The sequence below is a fragment of the Dermacentor albipictus genome, chromosome 1 (assembly GCF_038994185.2).
Source record: "Dermacentor albipictus isolate Rhodes 1998 colony chromosome 1, USDA_Dalb.pri_finalv2, whole genome shotgun sequence".
Taxonomy (NCBI): Eukaryota; Metazoa; Arthropoda; class Arachnida; order Ixodida; family Ixodidae; genus Dermacentor; species Dermacentor albipictus.
In genome coordinates this window covers 388,543,295-388,566,915 of record NC_091821.1, presented here as the reverse complement: position 1 = coordinate 388,566,915, position 23,621 = coordinate 388,543,295, and the positions used below count along the sequence as shown (strand labels likewise).

The following is a 23,621-nucleotide window of genomic DNA, read 5'->3' as shown; positions in this document are numbered from 1 at the left end:
AGGCAGTGGTGCCTGAATCGACCGCTGGGCAGATATCTTCACATTCTCATTCTTCAACAATTGACAGCAGCGCCGTGCCGCGGTGCTACCGGCAGACAAGGCCGGACCAGTTCAAGAAAGGTCCACCGCTGGGAATGGATGCGTTGACTTCGCATTTATAGCCGTAATTTGGCAAAAAAAAAAAGTATACAGGCGAAGGCTTTCTGGTTCGCCCTCGTACGTTGCATCGCTTCTGTTATTTTCTGTCTTTCTTTATCTTTCTTTCTTTCATTTTTCTTTTCTTTGTTTTAGCGTGAAAGATACATCCGATCGCCACAGCGGGAGTGGCTAAGCTGTGCGGCCACCTCGTATATAACCTACAAAACGAAATCAACATTTGTGAAAACGGCACCGCACCCAGCAATTTTCTTCCCGTGAGGTAGATGAGTCGAAAACACAATGATGTCGTCCTGACATTACGGTACTAATAAAGTGTTCTCGCAAAGGGAGTGTAAGACACTATGCACACGCACTGGGAAGATTCCCGCGCGTGGCTAGCCCGGCCGAGACGGTTTTCTCGGAAGATGGCCACGCTGGCGGGTGCATGCTTCCGACAGCGCGCGTCGACGTCGTTCGGCCTCGCTTCTTGACACGCCGGGCTTCGTCGACGTCGCGGCCGCGTTGCGCCGTATACATGCGAGCGGGTTGCGAGGCGTACGCGAGAAACCGTTCATTCCGAGAAGTTGCGTCGGATCCGCGCGAGCTTTCTCCCGCCGCGAATGTCCATTAGAACGATGGCGATGAGTGCCGACAGTGAGAGGCATCATGGCCGAGCAACCAGCTGTGCCATGGGAGGAGGTGCGTCGTTGGCTTCGCAGCAGGCCACGAGCGCCGGCCCTGCGGAGAAGCCGCGTTTCAAACGCGTGTCAAGAACACTCGCGTCGGCCTTGCCTTGGCGTCTGCACCCACGCGCGCAATGTGGGGAGACGTAACGTTTGTTACGGGACTTGGAGAAGGCGCGGAAGGGTTGATTCTGTAGCGCTGCAGGGACGTGTCCCGGGACGCTGGATTGAGGAATTGAATTAGTCGCGGCATTGAGCGAGCTTCCAGCCGTCAAGGCAAAACAGCGACGTCGAAAGGGAACCGCGGCTTAATTAGCCGAAGGCCGTTGGGCTCGCGCGAGCACGTTCACGCGTTGCACACCAGAGGCCGGAGCCAAGATGGCGTTGCACAGCTGATATACAGCGGGGAGTGTAGCAGCTGCGCGCGCGACTGCCCACGAACATCGTTTTGTGCGTCCAATTAAGACATCCGTCTGTCGATCTATACATTCGAGCCTGTGGGGCGTTACTCGCGCAAGACTTTCATTTTATAACGCAGTGCGTCCCGAAAGTATAGGTTCACCATGCGGCGACGCGGAATTATGTATATGCTGTCTCTCACTGGTTCTGCTTAGATGGTTGTTAATCGGCATTCGAACCTGCGGGCCGTAGTTCGCACCCACTCACATTATATATATGGAGGATTACTTCACGAAAGTTGGGTTAATTATGGGCATGGCGCGTCATTTTATACCGGCTGTCACTGACCTTGGCTTAGTGTAGGGAATTATCATACGTTGAACACAGACGGTTATGTAGTGTGACCCGAAGTGTGCACAACCTTCTGTCGAGACGTCAGCGTCGACTGAAAGTCATTTAAGCGATCACTTGCGTGGCCTGACCGACGGTTGTGTATGTCTGAGACATTCAAGGGCGTGCAGTATACGTAATGTGCTAACGATACTGACATTATAGCATAATCTGACGGCTCTTGCATCCTACCTTATGTAGAACTTCCGCAAACTTATACGCTCTAGCGTGTTTGGGTGTAAGTGAAGATTCTGTTGCTTTCTTGTAGTATTAGATAAACGGCTGCACGCGCGAGCAGCGAGCACGCTTAAAAAGGTTCTTGGCAGGCACGTCGACACCGGCTCGCTCGCATAGACTGCGATTATTTTACTTTTTTTTTGCTTCCTTCGGCTAACTATACCATCCACAGCACGCAAACGCCATGTCGGTCGCATTGCTGCATCGGTGAGGGTCTCAGAGAACGCGTGTGTGTGCGTATCTTCTTGACTGAGTGCGCGTCTTTCTAGCGCTCATACTGACGCCAACGTCACTTGCAGCTGAGACACGTGACCTCAAATCGAGAAGAAAAGCGAACAAGTCGGTGAGATATATTTAAAGAAAATAAAAGGAACATGAGAAACGAGATCCAGAGTGCCATTCCAAGTCAAGTTCTCTTGCGCCTGAACAAGCAATCACAGGCCCACGACGCCGTCGCGCGGCTTTCAGGGTCATGCAGCTTAGAACGACGTAAAGCTGAGCTAGTTGGTAAGGATTCATGATGCAATAAAAGATAAGGCGTGCAGACACGGACACAATGAAGAGGAGAGGCATTCGTGCTGTCCACTTCTATTGTGTCCGTGTCTGCACGCCCTACACTTTCTTTCTTCAGGGTCACTCGCGAAGGGCCCGTAACAATTTTCAGAGATCACGGAGACGCAGCGTCTCGAACGACAGTGTTCTGCGTCTTCGCTCAATGGCAGCGTGTCGAAGCACTAGCTGTCACAAGGGAAGAATTGGTACCGTTACGTATACCGGTTACCATCGTGCAGTTCTTACCGCTGTGCTAGACTTCACTATCATCGAGACCGGCCCGCAAAAAAGGTTATAAAGTCATAAGAAATTGCGGTAAGTTTCCGAAGAATGCTAAACGCAATAAAACGGGCATAGCGATTCCACGCCATGCACAACACGCGAGGCGTTAAATACCTCGATTTTTTTTTTTTCGAGGGACCTGGGTAGTGTAGCATGCAAAGCGCGAACTCGCCCCCGATCGTTTTCGACTGGCGCGTCGTGCTCCCAAAACGCGCCCCCTTCGGAACAGGTCGTGACCCGGTGCCGTACTTCTTCAGGCACACGAGCAATCTGCTTGTATAGGCGGTCGTGCTTGTAAGCGAATGTTCACGCCCACTCGACCATCCTGGTTTGTTTGCTTCCTCCTCGGAGCGGGCATTCGGTTGGGGTGTGTGGGAGGGGGAGGCTTTTTCCCGTGTCTCTCGGAATTCCTCGCACTACTCGCGCGTTATTTCCACCCCTCGCGTCCGTCGTATTCGGAACCGGCGGGGCGTCTCGTGCCCGCGGGGATGGCGTTCCTTGCCCCGTGACCCCTCTCCCCCTCCTCCCTCTTTCTCTCCTCCCTACCGTCTACCAGGCGACCAACCGGCGGGGCCGCGCGCGAGCGGCGATGAGTCGCCCACGCGCCCTCGTCTTCCTTGGCCGTCGGTGCGGCCCCAAGGGGGGTTCCGAGTGGAAGTAGAACCCCCCCCCCTTTGCCCCCCCCCCACCCACCCTACCTTATCAGCACGCCAGGGGCGCCGGCTCCGATCTGACCGCGGAAAGAGGCCCCCCCGTCTCCCTCGGCCCAACGGGGAGGATGTTCGTACTTCGTCGGTCTTCTCGAGTCACTGGAGTCGTCTCTGCTATGCAGCGCGCGTCGACGCCAGCGCGTGCTGTTCAACACGGTTGTTAGTTCGTTGGAAATTTGCTAAAAACACTGTCGAGAGACAGAAGAAAGACGGCAAGGAACGACACGAGGTAGAAAGCAGTCGTTCCGAATTTTTTAAGTTCAGGGCTACCGACTCGTGGAATAGGACAGCGTAACTTCGTTGGTGAAAAAATTAGTATCCCTCCCCACCCCCCTAGCTCGCCTCTTGCTCCGTCTTATTGAATTTCTAATATAGTTTTAGTGCCTTCGAAGCTCGTATTGGGGCCGGCGGAGTGACCGACGTTCTCAGTGCAACGGGACAGGAAATAGGAGGTCTGTCAATCGGAGAGAAAAGGGGGAAAAAAAAAAAGAAACTCATGTGCTTCAAGGGTTCAAAGTCCGTACATGCGCGCACTCGAGTGACGATCGCTTGCGTGGTGCTGAGTGACTCTTCTAACCGCACAGTTCCATACAAGCCAACTCTCCCGTGGTTTTCGTGGTTTCCGAATTCGATCCGTTCTACGATTTTACAAACATTATCGTCAAGTCTTGTGGATTCTATTCGCGAAAAAAGTTTTGCTCGTCAGCCCCCGACGATCCCTTTGGAAGTCTGATTGCGAAAGGACACCAGAGGGTAGCCTCTTGCGCATTGTTTATTCAGGCAAGGACCCGAAGCAAGCGAAATCGGCAACAGCTAAGTCCCTGAAAGAGTCAGCGTGATCTAAAAAAGCAGTGCGCTGCTGGCCAATTCGTGATGTTTCAAGTTTTCTGCTGAATATTTACTGCGTCTAAAGGTAAATCATCGTTAACAAAAAAAAAAATGTGTATGTATCTCACGAAAGGCGTGTGCTCAGGGCAGGGCTGTAAAAGAAGAAGAAAATGCGCTTCCTCGTCCATGCTCGGGTTGGGTCTGCGGGACTTTTTACGAATGTTAAAATTCAAAGGTAGGGTCAGGTGTGCACTTACGGATGATGGAAGTCGGCGAGCGCACTCGTCCGCGGGGACCCTTCGTTACGTGCGGGAAAACGCGGCACACCGGCGGCCCCCCGCCGCCGCGGTATGCGCATCAAGTGCGCCGACACCGCGGTCGCCGCAGTGGCGGGTGTCTTTTCCGTTTATCGCGCGAGCTTCGCCGATCCCTTTCCCTTGGGGCCGTCGCATCTTCACGACGCGGCGTCTCTGGGCGAGCAGCGACGTCCAGACTGGCGTGGCCGCCGCCGCCTCCAGTGCAGCGTGGAATCCGCGCGTGCGGGCAGGGGGTGGGGGGGCCTTCACGTGCACCGCTCCGCGTAGCCCCGCTGGTGCTCTTCCCTGCCCACTTGACAGTCGGCCTCGTAGCACGTTCCTGCCGGGTTCTTCTCCCTTCCCTGACCGGAGGCCCCCGTCGCGGACCTATCGCGCATACCTTTTTAGCCAGTCTGAACGTGAAGAGGAAGCGTATGAGCAAAGGAACGCTTTCGAACAGGCGCATGTAGATAGTTGTACCGTCGGTGCGCCCCCCCTCCCCCCCCCCCCATCCCCTCGGGGTTGTGCGCTGTCGGGGCTTAGTGGAGCTCGAAGCGGCTCGTACTAGCGCGTCTCTGTACCTCTCCCCCACGCCCTTGCCCCCTCTTCTCTGTGAACTTTCACCTGGCGCGCCTACCTTACTTGCATTTGATCAAAAACTGCGCCGGAATGCGCTCACCCGTGCTTTGAGTAACTCTCGCTGTGTGAATCAATCACTGATGCACCCTCTCGGTCTCGCTTCGCGTAGTATTTTGCGCGGAAAAGGGTGGACTGCAGCGCCTTCGCCATTAATAATATACAGTTCTGACACAACTTGATAGCAGGATAGTGAAGCCGGGGCCAAATTGGGTGTGATCCGCTCTGACCACGTATTATATGCTCCTTGGTTATAACTTACAAGCAGCTCGAAAATGGATTAGGACAACCCGGGAAGGACCCATAGATCGTACCGATTCGTCCTCGTACCATTGCGCGCTGCTTATAAAATTTACCGACGCTTTGACTGCGTATTAATGAGAATCTGCGTCCGCATCGCGGCGTGCGCTGCGCATTTGTCCATAGGCGCGCGCCGCTGTGCCTCGGATGGCGTCGTGCTGCCGAGCGCGAGTTCGCGGGTTCGGTTCCCGCCATCGGCGGCTGCACTTCGACGAGAACGCGATTAAAGAACGCTCGTCGACCGTGCTAAATTGGGCGCGAGCTAACGATCCCCGTGGCGGTCAGAATTTATCCAGAGCCCACTATATGAGTGTCTTAATCGGAGTTCCCTTCGTACAATAAAGTTTATTCTTTCTTAATCAAGGTTCCGCCATTAGTGAAGATCGGGCTTGCAGATTAACGCCTATACTATAGTACGGCGTTAATCTGCAACAGAGTTGCACAGAGTACAGAGGGGTTGCACAGAGTAACGCCGTACTATAGTACGGCGTTACTCTGTGCAACCCCGCTCTTCACTAATGGCGGAACTATAGTACGGCGTTACTCTGTGCAACCCCGCTCTTCACTAATGGCGGAACTTTGATTAAGACACTCGTTTAACTTATATTTTGCGACGAGATTCAAGTGAAACGGCTAAAGAAACTCGTGAGAAAGAAAAACAGAAGAGGAAAACGAAGGGATGTAGTTTTCCCAGCCACTCCCCCCAGCTGTCGATAACAACAGAGCGCGAAGGTAATTGATGGTAGCGGCGTCGGGCCGCAGGCGGTCGACCATGCGTGGCAATGCACCAGAGCTGGCTGTTTTTTCCCTGCTGCGCCTTGTCAAGACCCGTAGTAACTCAATTATACATCGTCTCGGTCTGGGTGGCCACGCGTCAGAATAAACGAAACAAAGAAACGATTAACTTGAAGCTCTTCTAGCACGATTTAACTCTCCCCCATCTCGAGTCTGTTATAAAGAGCGTTTTCATTCGATGTTCTTTTGGTCAGAGGTGACGTCAGAGCGCTCATGCGTCTGTAGTAAACATCGCTGCTTACTTTGCGCGGTGTGTAGGCGTAGCCATGTATACGTGGTGCATGTTTGCTGATGCAGATGTGAAGGGCGGCGTGTAGGTACATGGTTTATGCTGATTTGAATTCGGGGCGGACGGGCTTTTATTTCTCCGAGGAATGGTCTAGTTTCTTTATTTCTAATTTTAATTTTATTTGTATATTTTCCTTTTATTATTATTCAGTTATTAGGTGCTGTTAGCAGTATGCTTCAACGCAACAGACAGTTCGAGCAGGATTCTTCTCCCCGGTACACAGACGTAGTGCGGTGAAGCATATTTAAGCACAACCGCCTATATGGAACGCATTTAAGGCCTTTGCTGTAGCGATCTCGTAATGAATGACAGAACGGCCTCGTGTTGTTAGATATGGAGCTGTTTCCTGCGCCTACTTCGAGTTCCCCAGGACCACATCGAATCGCAGCACATTCCAGAGGAGCGCACGAGCCAACAAGTTCACGTGCCAACAAGTTCGTGCGCCGCCGGGATTAGAAGGGGCCCTCGGACAGTGGAGCCCAATCGTCCCTCTTCATCGCCTTTTAAGAAGACATTTGCTACCGCTGCGGGGCCGTAGCACCGGGAGCAGGTGGGCCCTCGGACAATGGAGCATGAGCGCCCCACTTCTCCTCCTTTGAAGAAGCGCATTGCAAGTCTGCGAAGCAAGACCGCAGAGAGCCGCCGGGTGTGACAACGCGATACGGGCGCCGACCATTGGCTGAAAATGGCGTCATCTGAGCGGACTCTCCCATTGGTCGAACATGACGCGACTTCCAGTCCTCGAAGGGTTTAAAAGAAGCAGTCCAGAGAGAGCAGAACATTCCCTGATTCCCTGATTGACCTCTCTCGAACTTCTTGCCGCGGGCCGCAGCGTCCGAGTTGCTGCGGGCCCGTAATGACTGTACGACTGTTACTTGAGTCTCACCTCTCTGTATATAATGTAAAATAAACCCTCCCAAGTTTGGTTTTCATCCCGGAGTCCGTCCCTCCAACCCCTACAGTGTATCTTTCCGGATATTTTTTTTTTTTTCGCGCACAAGGCCTAAGTAGATTTGTTGTTTAGGAGGGTTAAACTTTAGGCGTTCTTAGCCCTAAGGTGCCTCAGAGCAGTGGCACGGACATGTGCGATCCGGACAGTAAAGCTTTTCCTGCGTGACAAGTTCCGCCCGCCGTTGATCCAAGAAAGGTGTTAAAATAAATGAAGGAAAAGGGAACCTGCGGTGGTGTGGCCGATTGCGCTGACTGGTCAATCGAACTAAGCCATTGATGTTGCCCACGCGCGCGTATACGACTAATCCGTGCGAGGGCTATGCGGATCAAAATAGCTATAGGTGCTTTTCTCACTTGCCCACTCAGCCATCCGTTACGTTCACCGTTATAGATTTCAGCGCCGAGTTCCATTTACTTTCTCGTCCATAGTAGCTTTTCAGTACGCTATACGGCGAACGTCCTCAATTTGACTTCCTGGTTTGAATCTCGCAGTCGTAGCGCTGCATTAATATTTGTGCAGATGCTGATCTCGTCCATCTTTTTTGACATCTTTACACATGGTGTAAAGATGTCGTTGAGGTGCCACCCATTTCAATAAACGACGGTGCATACACTCTAAGAAAAATCCCGGGGAAAACGGGAGTAACTGCGCCGTTAGTCCTAAAAAGGGCGCTTTCGTCCCTCAAAGGACTAACTGCATGAATGTGCGTGCCGTGTGCAAATTTCGGAGAGTAAGTGTTTAGTCCCTGCTCGGAAAGAGAGCAATGGGAGGACGAACGGCAACAGTTACTCCCCAGGCACTTCGCTGTTTTCGTCCGTGTCCGAATCCCGGCCACGGCGGCCGCATTTCGATGGGGGCGAAATGCGAAAACACCCGTGTACTTAGATTTAGGTGCACGTTAAAGAACCCCAGGTGGTCGAAATTTCCGGAGTCCCCCACTACGGCGTGCCTCATAATCAGAAAGTGGTTTTGGCACGTAAAACCCCATAATTTAATTTTTTTTTCGTCCGTGTCATGGAGCGATGTGGCGAAAACGGTATTGTCTATAAATCGTGAATGGTTCGATGTTCGTGCATTGTCTATTGAACTACATGCAAAGCAGCACCTTGTCTCTTCATGAGAAAATTACGTGAAACTTAAAACTGGAATGTGAAGAGGCATGCCCTTCGTGCGCACCCCATAAGTGCGCGATAAACATTAAACGCGCAAGTCATTGATAGACGGCTAAATTTTCTTGGACAATAGTACCTAAGTTCCTTCCGTTCCAAGGAGGTTGCGAACTGAAGCGATGTGTATATAGCTCAAACGGCACACGCTAAGCGACAGAGAAATTGCCCTTCTCTGTCGTCTTCGGTGCCCCGTTTGAGCTCGCTACACATATGCATGGTGTAGTGCCTCAGTTTAAATCACCCTAAGAATACTCAGGCTGATTTCTTTTCGCAGTCGCTTATGGTTGCAAGTACACTCAACGTTAGACCCTCACTGCATTGCTTGCACAAATACGGAGTCACTTTTATATTGCCGCACTTGCGTTCCCATGCTTAACCTTGTCTAAATATCCCATGTTGTCAACCAGGCGGCGTGGTGAAGTGGTTAGAGGACCTGACTTGTGAGCGAGAGGACGTGAGTTCGAACCCTGCGCTCGGGCACGTTTTTTTTTTCAGCTCATTAATTTTTTTATTAGGGTGTAAATGCCTAATTTAATTAATTCCACCTTTGCGGAGCATCGGCACGAATTACCGTTACTCCCTTGAGGACCATCGGGCAGGGGCAACTGTTAGTCCCCGAAGGAGTAAGCGCATGGGGAGTAACAGTTCATCCCATGTCAGTTCGTCCCCAAAAGGACTAATGGTTGTGGCAAGTCAGTTAGTCCCCAAAAGGACTAACCTCCCTACCCCTTTTAGTCCTTTTTTTCTTAGAGTGTACGCAACAGCGCCAGCTGTCTCTGGTGCTGTGACAGCATTCACTCTTGTGCTGGATGTCCGTTATCGCTGCGTTAAAGCAACATAACATGTTCGCTTCCTTTCTTAACTCATTCGGCTACAGTATGTGCGACTAGATGATAATACGTTTCCGCTTTCGATGTTGGGAGCGCTGTCCCCAAAGTCCTGTGGTTTGCGGGGACTGGTTTATATAACGCGTCTCGTAGGTATACTGCAGTATATATGCGTGACGTAGCACTTTGCCGCATATATGAGCCGGAGCGCCGCACACCTTGGATCGACCTGGCACGCCGCTGTGGATGTTGGTGCGGAGCGAGGTGCGTTTCAAGCGCGCTTGTACCGTGCAGGCGCGCCCGTAAGAAATCGAACCCGCATCCTTGGCATGCAATGCCTCCGCGCAGCTAGTCGTCGCAACGCAAAGCGCGTCGCGCATAAAAGCATCAGGCGCCGCGCGTCTGTGCGCGTTGAGTGACGCCCGAATGACAAGCCTAGGAGCGGGCGCCAACGCTTTTGTTTTGCGCGACTCCTCCGTGTCGTATGTGTACCGCACGACGCGCCACCACCACAACTGCAGAGCTGTCGCACGGGTCACGATGAGGAAGGGGCGTCCGACGCTGTTATCATCACGCAGACATTGTGCTGCTGCCTCCGGCTGCGACGTCGTAAAGAAAGCTACGATGCTGCTGCCGCTGCTCTCGATGGCTGGGAAACAATGCGCTCCTTTCTCTTGTGTGCCTGTGACCGAGTACGTGTGTGTATGTGTACGGAGGAGGGAGCAACGCTCTGGGGAGCGCGCCTCGTCTGCGGATCCGTGACAGGGTGCGTTTTGTTTGGCCTGCCCCTGGCGCGCACCACGGAGGCGCCGAGCGCGTCTGTCCGTGCGTCGCGCCTGCGGCGGGCGGCTCGTAAAGATAGCGCAAGATGAGCGTCCGGGTGGGGGCGCGCCAGTGCTTGGGCTCAGCAGCGTCTGGCGCGTTACCCGTTGTGGCAGTGGCGTTTGCGTGCGTGTGTGCGTGCGTGTCAACCCTCTTGACTTGTTCCGCTTCGTTTGTTGACTTTTCCAGCACGCCCCTTGGCAGTTTCGAGCACAGCATTCCCGTGGTTCGAGCTGCATGCTATACTCATCGCCGAGCAGGTCAACCCTTCTCTATAAGTGGAACAAATTCGCACTTAACAAGAAGTCTCTCTTTTCTCGGGACATTTGAATGTTTCGTTGGGGAGAGAGAAAAAAAAATCCGATTACACGTACCTAGAAGTGCTTATGAGTTGCGAATGTGAAAGTATTAATGTCAATTGAACGCCGCTAGCTGAGCGGTCCTTCGACTTATGAACTCGTCGCGGGCAAGCGAGCGCGTTGAGACGCTTGGCCATCCTAGATAATGTAGTTCAAGGCCGATGCACTTCAGTCCGTAACGTCGTTTGGCGGTCCAAAAAAAATTGTGGTCCAAGCAGCATGACGTCATGAAGAAGAGTGCTCAGGCCTGCTATCTAGGAGGCACTAGTTTAGCACAGTGGATAAGACACTCGGCTTCTGAGCATGGAGTCGTATATATATATATATATATATATATATATATATATATATATATATATATATATATATATATATATATATATATATTGTGGCAAGAAGGACGTTCCACGTCCCCCGCCAAGGTCTGTGAGTGGTGGCGCTGGCTAACACTCCCAGGGTTCTACAAGGACACATAAATACCCAAGAAAGTGGATGGGAAAACAGCGCCGCGGTAGCTCAATTGGTAGAGCATCGCACGCGAAATGCGAAGGTTGTGGGTTCGGTTCCCACCTGCGGCAAGTTGTTTTTTCGTCCACTTTAATTTCCATTAATTTATCGTTTCTTTATTTCATTTATTAAGCACAAGTAATTTCCCCTATGTTGTCCCTGGTGTCAGTGTTTGTTGGCTTCTTATGATATGACTAATAAAAATTCGGGCCCCTCGGTTAACCCCCTTTCTTCGCGTTGTATATATATATATATATATATATATATACACACATACAGAACGCAGGCGAGGGCGTTCGCGGCCAAGGAACGCGCGGATAACACATGCTTGTGAGAGCGCGGGTGACGTGGCGTCGCGGCGATGCCCTCGCGCAACACCTGGCGCGCTGCATGTAGCGTTCCCTCTCACCCGCTCTGCTCCGTCGAGGCGCGCTCGTGACGTGGCGTCGCAGCCAGTGGGAATTTGTGTCGTTATTCGTTTGTCCAGACGACGGACGCCGGCTTTCTCGCTCAATTGGCCATTTGATGCCTTCGCATCAAAAAGTAAAGCTTTATTTTTTTCAACACGGGCCTGTTCCGTATGTAGTCACCGTGTAAGTCTCGCAGCATCGCGGCCCGCACTCTCGGAGCAGCGCCAACAATGCGACGGTGCTCATTTAACCCGATGGCGTTAAGGACATCCGGCCGTGTCACAGAAAATCCGGGTGTCGGCGTCCGGCGCCGGCGACCCCGTGAGCGGAAATTCCCGTATATATGTTTAGGTATATGTATATGCCACGCATTACTATATGACATGCGGTGTGTGCGGGTTATATTGCCACACCATTCTGTCACCAACGTTGGTCATACCTTGTCTTACATTCTTGCAAAGTTGTTCGTCTGAATTTTGAGAACCCGCCGTGGTTGCTCAGTGGCTATGGTGTTGGGCTGCTGAGCACGAGGTCGCGGGATCGAATCCCGGCCATGGCGGCCGCATTTCGATGGGGGCGAAATGCGAAAACACCCGTGTGCTTAGATTTAGGTGCACGTTAAAGAACCCCAGGTGGTCAAAATTTCCGGAGTCCTCCACTACGGCGTGCCTCATAATCAGAAAGTGGTTTTGGCACGTAAAACCCCAAATATTATTATTATTATTATTAATTTTGAGAATGACAGCCCGCGTGCAAATCTCGTGAAACGAAACACTGACAGCGCATGCCTTTTATGTTACATCTTATCAGACTTGAATATTAGAAGTGCGAAATACCAACAAAAACCTGAAAATGATGTTTTTTTTTTCTTTGCGCGCGCGTCTGTTCACTATACCTCCGGAATCGGCCCACACAAGAGGCAGCTTTTCTTCCTAGAAAGCTCGCCTTGGTGCATAGCGTTCGCCGCCAGTGTTTTCCGGTAAACATTACGGTTACATGAGCTGCAGTTGCCGTGAAGCGTAAGAAGCAGTCGGGGATATTCGAATGCTATCGCGTTCGGCTCTTAAAGGCGAAGCTTAAGCGTCCTCCACCTCTTTCTTTTTCTTTTTTTCTTGACTGCAGGCGTTGGATATGCCACACGCACACGGGTCGATCCTCCTCGTATGTTTGTCCACATTCTGTATGATATGTACAAGACAGTTGCTTATCACGACGTTCTGAAGAACTAAGCTGCTATGGTCTCTATAGGTAAACAAAGACAGACGAATGGAGGGACAAACGAAGGCGCATTCGGAACTTTGTGCGATCTAGCAAGCAATAGCCCATCATTTCTTGCCTGTGTAGAACTTTAACAAACTATCAAAGGAACACAGATATTTCCAATAGCCGCTCTTAAATTGGACACATTGCCGGTGTTTGCAGATGCCTCACACGCAAGTGAATGCTGCTCGTCATAGTGCTTGACTCGCTGGCCAGTATATATCTATACGCGTTCGGGTCGACCTCCTAATCATTTCCCACTTTGTGTCGTCTTCTTCCTTGGGATAAACGATATGTGGCTGTACTTGAGTGATCCAAATACTATTACTTAAAGTGTACACGTGAGTCTCCTACCTCTGTAACCTTCTATGTAGTTTACGTTGCCACAGTGCAGGGGGGAACGGGCATCGCGTGCGCGTTCTTGCGTATATACGTGCACGCGCGTGCCAGAGGCGCGCAGGCCTCCTCCTCCTCCTCCTCCTCCTCCTCCTCCTCCGGTGCTGCTGCTGCCGCCGGAAATTGCGCCCCGCGTGCGTGTCGGGCTTCTTCTTCGTATATGTGTGTACCGCGAACCATGTCGCGACACACCCTCAGCTTCCTTCTCTCTCTCTCTCTCTCTCTCTCTCTCTCTCTCTCTCCATCCATCCTGCTCTCCCGTTATTGCGGAAATGTTTTTCGTTCTCTTCCTGTGCCATAACTGATACAGATAGAGCCTTGTATTGAAGGGCTTCTCCTTACGATGCCAGGGGGCGGGGGGAATCGGCGTATGGGCGCAGTCTTTTCTTGTTCGTGTTCCTTTTTGCTCGTTTTCTTTGTTTTCCACGTTTGTACAGATAGCGCAAAGATCGACACTCCGAGCCGCGTAGCGCGGAAAACGCTTCGGATATAGTTTTCACTTTACCTGCTGGCGCTGACATCACCATTTTTGACACGCTGCATGGGATGTTTGTTTAATGCCCTCGCGGTTCAAATTGAATCGAAGTCGCGTGCAGTATGGGCGCTGCTCTTTCTCTCCGCACGTCACCAGGCACATGACGTCACTACGAAGCTGAGCAAGAAGCTGAACTGAGAGTGCGCGCGCACCACCAGGAAATTGGGCCCGCTCTCTCCTTAACTGCTAATTGGTGCCCCGTTGTCTTTAAAGTAGCGACGCAGTCGCTGCTTGCGTTTTTCGTATTTCGCTGCCTCATGTCGTTGGCGAGTGTGCCGCATTAGGAGGTGCTTCTTGTTGCCGGAGTTGCCTGTCTTCCCGACCTGCCGCCTTTCTCGTGTCAAATGCGACAGTGTACAGTTGTCCCCGATTCTTGAAATTAATCGACCTGCTCGGTCCAGCGAAATCAACTTCCCTTGCTTGAATATGAGTGAAACTCGTTAAGTAGTGCAATGGGTGGCGGGCTTTACTGACAACGCAATGAACGAGACTACTTCGCGCGTGTAATACGGGCACCAAAGCGCAAACGTCTGTATGACTTGAGGAACGCGCATAGTCGAAGAGCACTGCATCAGGGTAGCGAAACTTTCAACTCAACGGTTATTCTGAGGACGTTGTGCATCGCTGTTGCAACCACGTCAGCTAGCTTTCATCATAGAGGACGTCACAGTCTTGTCCGGATATGCTTCACGTGACGTACTGGTGATGGTTGCCGTATATGGTCAACAGAACGCTCTTTGGAGAACGATATACTACTACTAAATACCTACGAGTCTATCCACGGGTTCATATTTTGAACAGTGCCATTGCGCATCTGTTATCGGGATGGCCAAGCTCTCCTCGTAACTCGCTGCAAGTCATGCGTCTCCTTTCGACGTCAAAGTCTGTGGGCTATGAATATGGCTCATGGTGCTTTTTTTAAATGGCCATCCGTTCATGACGTGGAAATAGACGCATGCAGACTCAGCCTGAATTCAACTGCGAACAAGTAAAGAAGCCACTACAATGCGTCGTCGCGTTTACAGATTTGCCTGCAGTTGTATTGGCGGCGAGGAGTTACGGAGTCGCCCTCTATCGGAAGCGCCTCGATGCCGTAGTATGAGATGCCGTGACGCGCTCCTCATAGGTTTTGCTGTCAGCGCTCACTGAAAACACCACGCGCGAGCTCTCCCGGACATTTCTGTAAGTACTTTCGAAACGAGAGAAGTTTCTTACTGTCTAAATAATAATCTTGGGCAAGCTGAAAGCACACAATCGTTTACAGCCGCTATCTCTTTACCGAATACGTACAGTGAACGCCACTGCGCGCGGTCGCCGCGATGGAGTCTCCCGAACCGGCTTCTTGCGTGAAAGGTAGGTAAACGCCGAGAGCAAACTATGTGAAATATGTTCTTATAGTGTTTGTATAACTAAATGGAGCGTAATAGAATGAAGCCTCAATGCAGCGATCGCGCAGATTCGCAGCGACCGACTGCGCGTCTGCATGCTTGTCCGCACACTGTTTCGCTTTCTCCGCGCGCGCGTTTTCGCACCGTGCCATGAGCTTTAGCCCGCAGAATATGAGCATTTGACAGTATACAGGCAACCATTGTTGCGTGGGCGCTATCAGAGCTGTTCAAAAATAATTTCATTGTAGAGACTTCGACGCCTACGGGGACTGTGATGTGCCGTCGCGACGATGCAATCTTTTTTTTCTTCTAAATTCTTTGACCTTTCAATACTATTTCTCGAGTTGCGTTGCACTGTATGTTTATCGGCATTCTCAGCGTGCAATTTCCCGCTGCTCCTTTTTTGTAATCCAGTGCATTAATTCACAACACAAACATGACCATATGCTATGCTTTCTTTATATGTGCTTCTCACCGCTGCCTTTCCACTCCACTGAACTTGGCAGTATCTATAGTATCGACAAGTTCATAGACCAAGCCGTCATGACATTAGTCGGGCAGCGGACTCAGGCGAGCGTCTCAGTGCGCGTTTTGAGAACATCGCAGACCGGGCGCCGTAGCAGAAATCTTCCTCGCGTCTGTGCTTGCTGCATACCCGAGTTGTAGCCGATGACTGCCGGTTTTATGTTTCGCGAGCCAAGCTTCACACAGCTTCTTGTCCTGCGGCTACGTGTGAATAAGGCCGACACCGGCCTCCGTTACGTGCGTCCGGCCCTGCGGCACCGAGCAGTAGCCTACCATGTTGCGCGCCTTCAAAGGCAGCCACTACCTATTGTAGTGCTTTCAAGCGTTGTAAAGGAGACACTCGAAGCGGGAAAATTTCGCCACTAAATGAAAACCGCAGCGTACGAGGGAATTTAAACTCGTTTTCAGCTCGCTTCGGCGCGCCCGAAGCAGCCGACGCGGCCGCTATGTCCACGTGATCCCTCCTAGCACGTCACGCCGACGGTGGCGCCAGCTTTTCCAGTGGTGGAGCTCGAGGCCAATACGGTGGTTTCATGAAAACTCCAAAACGTACATTTGGGACTGCATGCACCGTGCTTAGAACCCGGATAAAGAGCGATTAAACGTCGCAATTGCATGTAATTGCGCGTAACGGGCGTCCTGATCAGTTAGTTATTTTCTTATTGCATTTCAATATATGCTGATGGTATACGCGAGCCTTCGCTAAAAGTTTCAAAGTCACCGCGCCATGCAGTGAGTTCTGCATCTCGTCCAGATGACGGCGGTTCGGCCCTGCCTCGCTCTCGGCTCTTCGAATGTCAAACAGAACGCCGCGCCCCGTCCACTCGCCAGAGCTGTGGACGGCGGAAAGTATCGCAGGATTCCCAGAGTGCACGTCGCGAGGCTAATTTGGCTCCCGTCACTCCTGCGCGATTTCCTCAACGTCTTGCCGGCGCTTTTGTTCTGGGCAATATCGGCCGCGCCTGCGTTCCTGTCTGGCCTCTCGTAATCTCGCTGCAAGCCTGCATGCACAGGCGCGATGCCACCGGCGACCGCCGCCAATCCGCGGCCCCTAATCCCAACACCATTCGTCGTGCGGACTTCGCGCGGGGATTTGCGGCGCATGGTCGTCGCGGCCGCCCGCTTCGGTTTGGCGGTGCGAAAGGTTGACTGATCGGGAGGCGAAAGTCGGTCGGTCTGGGGCCTCCGACCCCGTCCACTCCCTCCTGGTCGGCCTGGGAAAATGCTCGTCGTCGCGTGCCCCAATCTTTCACGATTCGCCCGCGCTCTCTCTCTCTCTCTGCGTCACTTTCTGCATAGCTCGGCGCTTTTACGATTGCGTGCCCGAGCGCGCCCCTCGCTGGACAGCGAAATCGCGTGCTCTATAGCTCCCTCGCCGCCTGGCGCGCGCTTCGTCCGGCTTGGAAAGATGAAAGTTCGAAGTGGGTCACCGCGGATGGATGAGCGCCCACGCTGTCGATTTCTTTTGTATTTGGTTGCGCAGACAATTCGTGCGTGCGTGTGTGCGTGCGTGCTTACTGACAATCGCGGTTGTTGATTTCAATACGTCCCCTTCATGTAATACCGGAGCATTTGGTAATACGTATTGAAAGAGGCCCCGTGTACAGTAAAAGATGACGGAAGTATGCTCGCATTTTTTCATATCCCTGCACTTTCCACCTTATAGTTTCCGTTCGCCTTCGGTTTTACCGTATTGCTATCGGTGTGTGTGTCTCTTGGTGTGTCACCGAGTTCACTAAGTCGTCATGTGACCACTAACGTGCGCTCTGTTTTCTCCTCCTTTGTTTTTTTCGTCTCTCGCAGAATTCGATGGATCTGCCACCAGACAAAGCTAAACTGCTCAAGCAGTATGATGACGAGAAAAAATGGGACATGATTTGCGATCAAGTAAGTCACTTCCCTTCTGCTCTTTTTGGCCGTGGGCTCAGCTGGACACGCCCACATCAGGGTGCGGCTCGACTGTGGAGTCCGGCAGAACCCGGTGGACTGTATATGCTGTTACGCACCCATACCGCGCCTGCATGTGCCACCGATGTTACATAGTTTTGACGGTCTGTGCATTGCACCGTTTGCCTCGACCTTTCGCTGGTCTGAAGAACCAGCCTTTGAGATGTCCTGGCTCATTCATGCTCCGTTGCAACGAATGTCTTGCCTTGGAGGAAGCTTCGCCATTGTTGGCACACAATGTAAAATAATTTACACTCTTAAACGTGTTAAGGGGCGTAAAAATGTCTATAACTCACACTCTTACACCTTTTTTTTTATTTTGGTGCTGGGGTGTGCTTTAGAAACAGATACACACGGTCATTTACTTTAAACTGTTTAAATTATCTTACAGTGTATATACTAGTTCTAGAACAGATAATTTCGAACGCCAATCCACCTTTAGCATAGAGGAAAATCGCCTCAGCCTTTGAGGTGCTGTATCCACATTTGGGCACACCGATGTTGAAAGCGAAAGCGCTCATAAAGTAACGATTGTGTGCGATGTTGTGCCAGGTATAGAAAGGAGCTGCCTTCAGCTAAAGCTCTGGGTGCACTCTTCTGGCGCAATGGACCGTGCGCGTTGCGGTTGCATTCTGAATCTTAGCTTATATAAGACCTACGAAGCGCATCTCCTAACACTCTTTACCACAAGCAGTATGCACGAGGCGCGATGTGTTGCAAGTTTCTCGCAGTTTTCCACGTTTCGAAAACCCTTGTGAGCGCACGTTGGCGCTTACGCGTTCCCGTACCGGAAGCGCTTTCTTTTTTTCTTTTTTTTTTTTAGAGCTGGTGGCCGACAGTGCGACATACACACTTTGTTTTGTGTATACTTTCGAAAGCCGTCCACATTGAGGGATGCAGTTACGTTGCCAAAGGAGTGGTGCGCGACAGGAGGGCACAGGACAAGTGTGTGCATATGTAAAGGATTCTGATTTGATATTGTTTGTACTCGTATAATAGATCGTTGTATATGAATGAAACCTAGTTGCGAGTCAGAGCTTGTCCCGTGGCCTCCATCGTCCTTCTGTTCTGGCTTCTTGCGCTGTTGTTACAAAATGCAGTCACACCAACTCGCCCAAATTTCAATCCTATTGCGGCATAGAGAGTGAGTCGACTTCTCAGCCTTGTTGAAAAATGATCATTTCAGCTTTTCTTACGCACCACATATACGCTATATAGTGACGTGTGCTTTATAGTGATCTCGCACCAGACGAACTGTTTCATGTTTTGTACTAATATGTGTTTTTTTTTCTCTCTCTCTCTCTCTTTCCCTGTTCCCATCCTTCCCTGCCGCCCCGTTTCCAATATGCCCTCCCCCACCCTCTATGTGCATTGGCGTCTCTGTCGACCACGCCCCCGCCTTCGCCATTTTCCCGTCCCCGCTTTCACCCTGCGTAGGAAAAAGTGATCGCAAAAGAACCCCCCTCCTTTTACTTACGTAAATTAAAGACCTACCTTGATCCCCGAGCTTCCAGGAGCGCCAAGGTAAATAATCAAATGGTGTACGATGCCGTTTCGACATTATTGTTACCCATACAGGTATACATTTCTTCTTCTGCCTGCGTTTTTCTGCCTCCATGCATCGACCTCACTAACTGTGCGGGGTGTGTTTTTGCGTGCGTGTGTGCGGTGGTGGTGGAGGACACGGACTAACAGAGGGGGTCTTCTTGGAGTACGTACGCCTCACGGAATGTGACGCGTATTGTCTTTATTTGTGCGTGCGGTTCTAGCGGAACGCCGTAACTAACAGCCCGCACTGTGTAATGCAACGCACCTCTTTTCTCGCCTCTTTCTCTCTCTCTCTCTCTACATCTGTGCATATCTGCATTCCACGCGAATGCTCTTCTTCTTGGACTGCCAGCGGTGGAGGGTAAATATTTAAGCGTGTGATGCGAATGGCGTTGTTACTTTCTGTGAATGCGGCTCGTTTTAGGGGCCACTATGCATCTGACTTGAATTGCCTTTTATCCTTCTTTATTTGTGTGTGTGCGTGCATTGGGTTCTCGAAGCCCGTTGCGTGAGCCTTTTGGTGAGCCTGGGGGGCATGCGGTTTCACTCGCGACCGCAAAGGCACCGGACACTCGTACTCCCGTTATTGACGATGAAGTGCTCGCATGACGAAAAAAAAATATATAAAAGCAAATGCTAAAGTAAACTAGAAGATCTGACGCACTGATCGTGTGAGACGAAAATTTATTTCCGAAACCTACCTATTTAATCGCCCCCCACCCCGTCACACTGTCCCCCACCCCCCGGTTCCTGCAAAGGAATAAACGGGGGGATGAATTAATAGCGACGAGATAACTGTTAAGCCGTTTTACATACTAGGTCAGCCATATATCAATAAAATTTAAGAAGGTAGTGTCTATGTCTTCGTCGAATAACGGGAATACAGAAGCGGACCTGTAAGAAGGTAGTGTCTGTGTCTTCGTCGAATAACGGGAATACAGAAGCGGACCTGTGCCTTTGCTTTCCAAAACGTCTGATGACGTTGCGTAATGCGTGCATGACTTTGTCTATTTTTTTTTTCGTGGCAATGATTATATAACGTTTTTGTGCGTGCTAGTGGTGACGTATTCGAGCGCTCGACGCAAGGGGTGTATATAGCGTATACACCTTTTCACACACATAGTGCAGCTAAGGAGCTAGGTCAACGCGAATTTGCGTTCGTACAATTTTGATTAAAGCAAGTGAGAACTAGAGATAGTTGTAGATTCACGAAGTCAGGAGAAATGGCTGGAATGGTCAATCTCTGTTGCAGACGGCATTAATAGGCATAATATGTATATGGAATAATTTTCAATTGTATAGTACGCGATTTCGTTACAGTAACTTGCCCGAAATAGGTGTACCTTTAGAATGCTCTTCAGGAAAAGGCACAAAAAGAAAACAAAGTGAAGAGAAACTGGTTTGAAGCACCGAGCCAAACGCCCGTGGCTTGGATTGTCGGTTTCTGCTCCCCTTGCGACGAGCGCTTCCGCAGTAAGAGAGCGTTAACTGACTAAAAAGATAAGGAGCGAAGGAACAGGTCTCAGGGTCGCCATCGCAAGGCCGCCCGTTTCGCGTTAAACGCACGCATTGAGCCGTATATTTTCGCACACAATAACTCCGTACTGCACGCCAAAGATAATCGCTAACGGATGCTCCTCACGGTTCCTTCGTGAACTCGGTAGCACCGGTAAATGTTTACTTTCGATGCAGTTTGCCGCAGAACTCGATGGACGTATTTCTCGGAACTTACGCCGGGCGCGGGATTTAGGTTTGCCAAAGGGATGTATAGGTATACTCCTCGGCTTCGACTCTACGCAGTTCGGACACGTGGCCGAAATCGAATAACTACGTAGTTAATTGGTGGTGAACACTTTGGGATTAGCTAACATCCTGCTTCGATTTGTGGCGCGAGTGATCCTCACCTCCTCTAGTAACCTAGCTGACTTGACACAATTTGGCCATTAGAGACGTTTAACAAGCCTGTTTCCAGTGAAAACCACCCGGCACGTAATTCCGTCACGAGTAGATGATGTTAAAATGCGTGGCTCCAGGAATGCATGATTAGGAATCGTTTTCGCGTTAACAGAGCGTTCACTAAATGCGAGGAGAAGGCACAAACCGTGTCAGGAGTTGTTCGCGAGCTGATTGAGCGCGTAGGAGATTTCCAGCGCATAGCGATTATTTTTTTTTTTTTCGCGCTGTTACTGAGTACTTCTCAGGATGCATTGTTTAGACATCACCTGTTGCCGATGCCTGCGACCTGTTCTTTTCTCCTTCGTCTCTGGTTTGGTTTAACATAGTAACAATATGTGTAATACTCCTTCACGCGCGCATGGCACCTCTCTGTATAATTATTTCGTATTTGTTTCGGATAGGCTGCACGATCCACGTGTAGTGTTGTATATGCATGTGAGCACTGTGCATGTGCTTGTGTATAATGTCACACATGCATACACACACTTTGTGAAGCACTGTGTCTTTTGAATTTGCATTTACCCGTTGCACATTTCTAGCGCAAGTGTGAATGATGCAAGCTCCGTAGTAATGATCGTTCCCGCGTGTCGCTTCTCGGAGAGGCGAACACGCGACGCCGCGTCACGTCGTGCTCACTTGATCAATTACACGTACCAATGCAACAGGCTCGCCATATGAGGCAGTTTAATCTTTTAAGAAGTGGTCAAAGCGAAGACCGGTTCGGCGGAAAGCGTTGTTGAGTGCAGTTTGTTTGGTACTCACTATCCTGTTGCAAAGTTACAGGAAACATATGACATAGTTGATGTCATTATAGCATTGCTGTGTACTTTTTCAATTTGTTGTTTTCGTGGCTTAATTTTTGCACCTGGCGAGATAAATGTTTTCCGTCGCAATTTTATGGCTGGTTTTGGCCAGTTGCACACCTGAGGTCATTGACATTCACCGTAATTCCTCGCGTGCGCGTAAATGTGTTTAGATAGAGCACAAACGAAGAAAAAAAACGCCTGACTTTTTTTTTTTTTTTACTACGACGTCTTTTGAAACACGCAACGCAAAGTGCTTACTGTCAGAAGAAAAAAAAATTTTTTGTCATGTTCATAGATTTCGATTCCTCAGCTCAAAGTTGGTTTCATGCGGGTCGTACAAGGCGTGTGAGGTGCGGTAGTATAACTGACAGATTACCATATAGTGTCCCAAGATTTGATGCCACGGGATAAACTTTTAATCCTATCCAGTATCGTGTTACTTGAAATGGCGTGCGAAGCTTGCTACGAGAGATGTGCGCGCGTGATCTGTGTGATCCTGCGTTCTCCGTGTACATGCTGATGTCGGTTGGCTCCGCCCCCCTGTTGCCTTTCAGAGAAGACGAATGTTGGGAGACTCTAAATCCACTCAGGTTCTACGGGACCTAGAGATCTCGTTGAGGACAAACAACATTGAGTAAGTGTTCGACACCGCATATTCTCTACCTCCCGCTCTACCCCACCCTCTTGCTAGAAACTCGTTACCTGAACCAGCTTGCGTGGTACAGTTAGATTCTGTTGTCTTCAAGTATCCTTCGACCACTGGTGAAGGGAGCGTAATGAGATTGTGAAGTCGACGTAGTCGAAGATGCCCTTCGATTTGGAACGCGCGTTTAGTGCCAGTCGTACTTCCCTTCAATGGCGCAGCCAGGGGTTGGTACACCGAGCACGTGACCGCGAAAAAGAGGCTTTGTAAGCCAGAAAAGGCGCAAAATAAGAAGAAACCCCGAAAGACTGGTGGCGACGCCGCATTGAAGTTAGCGCACTAATTCGCCGTGACGTCACGGATTTTGACGTCTGCTCGGGCCTAGTTAGGTAATTCTTTATCGCTAAGGAAGGAATACGCTAAATTCCAATGCAGCCAATGAATGGACTTAGCAAGTGGCTATTGTACGAACAAAAAAAATATTTTGAAGTATATTGAAATCCGTGACGTCGCACTGACATATACCAGCGCTGGCGTTTCGGAGCGAAATTCGAGATTGACGAAGTTTTTGCCGTCTTATTTCTTCCAGTAAGCATCGGCACGCTCCCGTAGATTGTAGAAAAATATGTAATTTTTAAAGAATTATTTGCCTGTCTAAATTGCGTGTGTAATGTCCATTTAACGAGTGCCACGCGTGCTAAACGACGCACGAACGTACATTGGTGCTAAAGGCCTCGGGCGACAATAAAGCACAAAATTGCTTGTCTTACGGGTGCTGTTGGCGGGTTAAACATCGAAGAGCTACCCAGTTCGATAGTTAAAGAAGTATGTACTGCCTATAATACTCTGCGCTGCCAGGGAAACACAAAATCGCGAATACGTGCCTTGGGCTTTGTCGTGGTTCGTGTAATCACGCTGCGAGGCACATGTTCCGAGGGCGTGTGTTCTTTCAACCCAGGGACTATATCAGACGAAGTACGGTATTGGTTGAAGATATGCGGTCCTGACCGAACGCAACACATCTTGAGGCTCGCTG

General features: G+C 50.6%; 1 protein-coding gene and 1 non-coding gene across 4 annotated transcripts in view; both read left to right on the top strand.

The window, feature by feature from the left end:
• The window catches only part of Frl (formin-like protein), a 319,350-nt gene that overhangs the window by 246,272 nt on the left and 49,457 nt on the right, over nt 1–23,621 (top strand). For 2 of the 3 annotated variants that reach the window (XM_065450449.2, XM_065450451.2), the window contains 3 exons: nt 17,489–17,572; nt 19,070–19,210; nt 22,497–22,576. In XM_065450449.2, the coding sequence (XP_065306521.1) occupies nt 17,489–17,572; nt 19,070–19,210; nt 22,497–22,576 (305 nt within the window). The remainder of the gene's footprint in view (nt 1–17,488; nt 17,573–19,069; nt 19,211–22,496; nt 22,577–23,621) is intronic. The other variant, XM_065450450.2, reaches the window with a different exon arrangement.
• TRNAS-CGA (transfer RNA serine (anticodon CGA)) lies at nt 11,170–11,242 on the top strand. Its single transcript has one exon. It is a non-coding gene; the product is annotated as a tRNA-Ser (tRNA).